General features: G+C 37.2%; 1 protein-coding gene across 1 annotated transcript in view; it reads left to right on the forward strand.

Moving 5' to 3' along the window:
- Positions 1-1261: 1261 nt before the first annotated feature.
- The window catches only part of padi2 (peptidyl arginine deiminase, type II), a 64903-nt gene continuing 59670 nt past the window's right edge, over positions 1262-6494 (forward strand). The window contains exons 1-2 of the mRNA XM_037678695.1: positions 1262-1432; positions 4953-5124. Of these exons, the coding sequence (XP_037534623.1) occupies positions 1341-1432; positions 4953-5124 (264 nt within the window). The 5' untranslated portion in view covers positions 1262-1340. The remainder of the gene's footprint in view (positions 1433-4952; positions 5125-6494) is intronic.

Here is a 6494-nt window from a genome sequence, read left to right on the forward strand (position 1 = left end):
TAACCTGTACACAATTTAACTCCTGTCATCTACAACTGCTTAAAAAAAGCTTTGTCTCAGTCAATCTAAATTCATTCAATCTTTATTTATATAAGTTAGTCTCGTTGAGTCACAAGGACTCATTTTCAAGAGACCTGTTTTAGACCGACAACATATAAAGTACAGATAACAATAATTCAACAAAAAGCAATTAAAATTAAATAAAAGTATGTTAGAAAAAACAGTCAAATCAAGGAGCCTTATTAAAACTAGGTAAAATACTAAAAGAACATATTTGCATATAGATTTTTCTATTGACATTATCAAATGTTTAAAATCCCTTGAATAAATCGAAGTGGACAGCTTCAGATTTTGTTGCAAGGTGTTCCAGGTTGCAGGAGCTGAGTAGGAAAAGGTATTTTTGCCAAGTTCAGTCTGCACCGAGGGAACACTGCAAGTAATGATGTCCTGAGAGAGCATGTTGTAGCTGCACTGACAATGTGACATGAATAAGGAGATATAAGAAGGCAGCAGACCAAGGAGGGATTTATAGATGAAAATGAACCAGTGTGAGAGCCTACATGTAGATAATGAGGACCAACTGATCAAAGAGTACAGAGTGCAGTGATGAGTATGGTAGTTACAACCAGTTATGCGAAAAGGATTAACTCAGTGCATTTGTTTTTAATTTTACAATAAATTTTAAAACATTTACATTTAGCATTACATTCAAGCCCTTTGGCATGTCAGTGCCTTTAATAATGACCTCCCCGTATGGCTGCTCCTGTGGCACCATCAGAAATGCAACGTCAATATGAGTCAGTACAATTTCTATTAAGCATCAGATTCTGCAAAAAGGAAATAAAATACATGGATATCTTTGTAAACTACAGTTTGAATACTGAGAGCTGAAAGACTTTGCTGCAATTTTCTGAGGAAACCACTGAAACCAAGTTCTTAAAGCTTGTTGAGCTTATTATAGATAGAACAACAGTAGCTAAAAGCTAAAAAAAAAAAAAGCAACTTACAAGCTGAAAGCCAAAAGCAGCAACATGCTAATTAAAATAGCACCATGGTAGCTATGAACTAAAAATAGCAAAAACACAGAGTAAGTATGCTCCGGCAGATTTCAAAGGAAACTAAATTTTTGAAGGAATTGAAGACATCTTAATGTATCTGTGGGGGCTGCGCCCATGGAGGCCGCTCAGTTTCTGGCAGATTATTATTTTTGGACTCAACAACTCCTCCCTTCACAGCTGCTCTTTGCACAGAGCTCAGACTGGTTTGGGTCTCCAGATAAAGGATCAGCAGCAGAGTTTTTATCCAGCGTTAGAGTGTCGCACTCTGGAAAGACTGCAGCCATGGTTCACCAGCGGACTCTCAGACTAGATTATGATAAAACTACGTGTGCAGTTTACGTGGTCGGCTCGGAGCTGATTGTAAACTTAAACAGGTAAGTTTTTTCCCCCACATTCTTAACACACTACAGGTGAGCAAAGTTTGTCAGGTTCTGAAGATGTTTCATTCTATTTGCTCAGCAGGTAAACCACTTATGAAATAATTTCTGAGCCTCTTCCCTGTCTTTAAAAAAAATGTAAAGTCATTAATTAAATGCTGTTTATGTTGGTCTAATTAAAGATTTTCTTCTGTAAATCATTTGTTGACCCGTTTATTTCAAGGCACTTGTCATAATCATCTTATTATTGCAGAAATGGTTTTTACCAGCTTTAACACGCATGTAGTGTTTTTATGGAAAAAAGGCTGATTAATATTTGTATTTTCATATTTATGGTGTATGTCAATAAAGGCAGAGACGACAGTAACTAGAGCTGAGCTCAGAATGCTGAGCGTGTTTGGCAATTGAGTTTATTCCATAAATTTTGATTTCTATTTTTAAAATACTGTATGTTTCAGTACAAATCGACTACAATAATGTTTTAACTTGTGACACATTTCTCTCTTTTATCTATGACTGTGTTGAAATAATCTAATTTGATTTAACATAACAAACGTTAAAGGTCTACTGAAGGTTTGATATGTTAAATCAAATTAGATTATTTCAACACAGTCATAGATATAAGAAAGAAATATGTCACAAGTATGCAGATTGTGGGAGTGGGAGAAACAATGAATTTTATTTTACTGTATTTTATTCCACAGCTTAAAAACACAAGTCCATTGTTGTTGTATAAAAGATAGTCTTTGTCTCAAAGCTATAGACCTACATTCAGTGGGCAGCCTTCTGTACAACAGAACTATGCCAGACACTCCCTGAGTGGAGTGAGACTGGCATTTGGTTTGGTCCCCCAGGCTGCTTTGAGGGTCTAGAATATCTAAACTCCATCTTGCATGGGGTCATGATAAATTGAGGAAGCTACAGATGGAAAAAATTGTCAAGTCATCTATGCTCACGTTATATACCAATTGAAACCAGAAATTTACATACACTATTTAAAAAGATGTGCATTTTTTTCCACACTGTCTGACATGAAATCAGAATAAACTTTTCCCGGTTTAGGTCAGTTAAGATTACCAAATTTTTTTCTATTTGCAAAATGCCAGAATAATGAGAGAGAATTTTTAAGGCAATTTTTATTACTTTCTTCAAAGTGAAAAGTTTAAATACACTAAGATTACTATGCCTTTAAACAATTTGGGACATTTACTGTTGTGTCTTTGGAAGCTTCTGATAGGTTTATTGATAACATCTGAGTGAATTAAAGACATCTGTGGAGCAAGCGCACTGCTTCCTTGTGTAACATCATGGGAAAGTCGAAAGAAATAAGCCAACTTATCAGGAAGTGAATTGTGGACTTGCACAAATCTGGTTCATCCTTGGGGTGCATTTTTTAGATGCCTAAATGTGCCTTGTTCATATGTACAAACATTTATACGCAAGTACAGACAAGATGGGAATGTCCAGCCATCATAGCGCTCAGGAAGGAGACGGGTTCTGTGTCCCAGAGATGAACGTGCTTTGGTCCGAAATGTGCAGATCAATCCAAGAACAAAAAGTAAAAGACCTGGTGAAGATGCTGCCTGAAGCTGGTAAGGGTGTGTCATTATCCACAGTGAAACGAGTATCGACATGGGCTGAAAGGCCACTCTGCAGGAAGAAGCCATTATGTCAAAAGAAACATTAAAAATCCAGATTAATGTTTGCAAATGCACACAGGAACAAAGACTTTAATTTCTGGAGCGGTCCTGCGGTCTGACGAAACTAAAATTGAACTGTTTGGCCATAATGTCCATCGTTATGTTTGGAGGAAAAAGGGGGAAGCTTGCGAGCCTGAGAGCACCATCCTGACTGTGAAACACGGAGGTGGCAGCATTATGTTGTGGGGGTGTTTTGCTGCAGGAGGGACTGGTACACTTCAAAAAATAGAGGGCATCATGAGGAAAGAACATTATGTGGAAATACTGAAGCAACATCTCAAGCCATCAGTCAGGAAGTTAAAGCTTGGGAGCAAAAGGGGCTTCCAAATGGACAATGACCTGAAGCATACTGCCAAACTGGTTACAAAGTGGCTCAAGGAGAACAAAGTCAATGTTTTGGAGTGGCCATCGCAAAGCACTGATCTCAATCATATCGAAAATGTATGGGCAAAGCTGAAAAGGCATGAGTCAGCAAGGCAGCCTACAAACATGGCTCAGTCACAGCTGTTCTGTCAGGAGGAATGGGACAAAATTCCTGCCAACTGTTGTGAGCAGCTTGTGGAAGGATATCCAAAATGGTGGACCCAAGTCATACAGTTTAAGGGCAATGGTACCAAATACTAATGAAGTGTATTTAAACTTCTGACTTTGAAGAAAGTAAAAAAAATTGACTTAACTGCCTTCTCCGCTCCCATTTCCTGGAATATTTTGCAAAAAGATCTGAAGCTCTCGACCGTAACCTCTCTAAGTGGCTTCAAACATCTGTTAAGTTCATGGCAAAAACCAATGCAGACATGTTCCTGTTTTTAGTATCCTAGATTGCCTTACAACCTAGTTGTTTTTGTTTCGTTTTTTAAATACCGTTTTCTTTCATTTGTTCGTCTCAATCTGTAAGCTTTCTTTTATGATTATCTACTGTTGTCATCACTATTTGTTAAAATCAGGTTTTTCTTGTAAATGAGTCCCCAAGACTCAATGAGATTAACCTGTATAAATAAAGATTGAATGAAAAATAAAAATAGCCTTCAACAATTCTCACTCTCATTAATCTGGCATTTCACAAATAGAAAAAAAAAAAAAAAAAAAAAAAAAGATAATCCTAATTGACCTAAATGTTTTTTCTGATTTCATGTCAGTGTGAAAAAAATACATCTTTTTAAATACTGTGTGTGCATACACACATGCACGCACGCACGCACGCACACACATCTTATCACTGAAATGTTGGGGGTTTCAATTAAAAACGATGGAAGAAGACTAAATTCACATTCTGTAAGTACAGATACACAGAGATTCAGCTAAATTCTTACAAATAATTACAGCAATTACAATCACTCATGGCTACAATGTTGTATTGGAAATATGTCATGTTGCCTTTAACACCAATAAACTGATGGAAACAGGAATAATTCATCATTGACTGAATATTTGTGATTAGTGTTTTGTGCCTGTAAAAAAAAAATCTTTAATTTTGTGCTTCAAAAATAATTAAAATCTTCAGAATAAGTATAAATATTGATAATTGACAGCTTGTCTTTGTCTTTTCTGATTGTATAATTTTAGGAAATATTGTACAGTTAATTTGTTTTTCTTCCTTGACCATAAATACATTCTATCTTTAACACAGACAGTGTTTAAATATACTTGTTGAGAAATATGAGCTGTCTGGCTGCAGATGCATCACTGCTCTGCCTCACTTCTGATTTGACAAACACTTTCAAGCGCTTTCAGAAACGTACAACTATATTTGTTTAATGCAATAAAACATCGTGTTTTGTAAAGGACTTCATGTTTTCTGCTGTTTTTCTGTTTTTCAGGACTGCACCTCCAAGCTCCACGTTCTTCTCCGTGAAGTGCACTCCCAGTGTTCAGTACAGCATAAACCCCCCACATCAGGAGGCGTCGCACCTCTCCCCTGTGCCCCTCATAAGAAACTCAACGCTTATCATCACTATGAGCGGTGCAAGTCAATCGGAAAATGATAACAAGGTAAGGAGAGGAAGTCAGTATTTTCTGAGGAACAAATAAAGCTGCACCAAAAGAATCATTTACTGAATAGAAATACTTTGTAGACTCAAGATTCAAGTTGAACTGAAATATTTTATTTGTCTGAATTAAGACAAAGTAATAAGTTTTATTTTGTTGAGAAATTGCCATACTATTCTCAGATCAGTCAAAACAAATACTCAGACCTTCAGCATCTCTAAACATTTGTGACTTCAGTTAATTATTGCCCGCTAACAGAGAAATAGCAATAACATTTTATCTTCTGAACACATTAAATGGATTTGAATGAAATGCTCAGCAACTAATTACTGGATGTACATTGTAGTGATCTAGGCCTCCGACCACAACCTGTCTCTGAAGACCTTCGTGGGTGTAGTGAACTAAGCCTCAGGTCAAATCCTGACCTTGAGGGCCTTCCTGGGACAAGAACTGTATTTCATTGATTTGAGTCCAGAAACACAAAATCAAGTCCATCCAGAGACTTTCTAAGTGTGTCCTGCACTGATCAATTGAAAGAACACTCTTTTTCTATTATCATTACTATTTTACAAATGTCTTGATAAATCAAAAGTGTGTTTAATTCAAATCATTTTTAAATGTTGAAGTGAACTACTTATTTTAAATCAACTGTGAAACAGTATTAATGATTTTTAATCCTCATTCAAAGTAGAAATCTAGTTAATGTCTGTTACAGAGTAATTATTCATTTTCTTGATCTTCTGTCTGAAATGAGCAGGTTGTAAGTCGGTCAAACGTCGGAGACAAACGCAAACAAGTTTGTTGGAACGAACTGTCATGTTTTTAAATCCTCTCAGACGTAAATAGAGAAGCTGGCACCTGTTTCCTCCCAACTCGCCTAAACATTTCTCTTGTCTGTCTCAAAAACATTTTCTGTCTGTTCCAAAACATTTTTCTGTTTTTCTGACTTCTAGTGACCTCTTACGTCATAAAAAACACACCCCTGATTAGCTCTTTCAGCCAATCAGGACTTCCCAAATGAACCGGAAACAGAACTCTTTAAATGTCGACACTTCCTAGTTCCAACCAGTGCGGTGGGAGAGCAGTTCAGTTCGGAGGGCAGAACCGAACAGAAAAGTGCTGGAGAGAACAGGAGGTTCCAGACATGATCCGAAGTTCTTCCGAGTCTCGTGGGAATTATGAAATCTTCCACATCTGAGTGGAACCTCTGACGGACTCACAACTCATGTGAGCCCACCCGGGAGGTGAACGTGTGCTGAACGAAGTACCGTCACTACTCCGGACGTTTTCCAACCATCCTACGGAGACGCTGGAAATGGTAGTGTTAAATGGAACTCCGTACCAGTGGAGACATCTTCTACAGGTAAAGAGTC

The sequence above is a fragment of the Nematolebias whitei genome, chromosome 7, assembly GCF_014905685.2.
Source record: "Nematolebias whitei isolate Nwh7 chromosome 7, NemWhi1, whole genome shotgun sequence".
NCBI classification, from domain to species: Eukaryota; Metazoa; Chordata; class Actinopteri; order Cyprinodontiformes; family Rivulidae; genus Nematolebias; species Nematolebias whitei.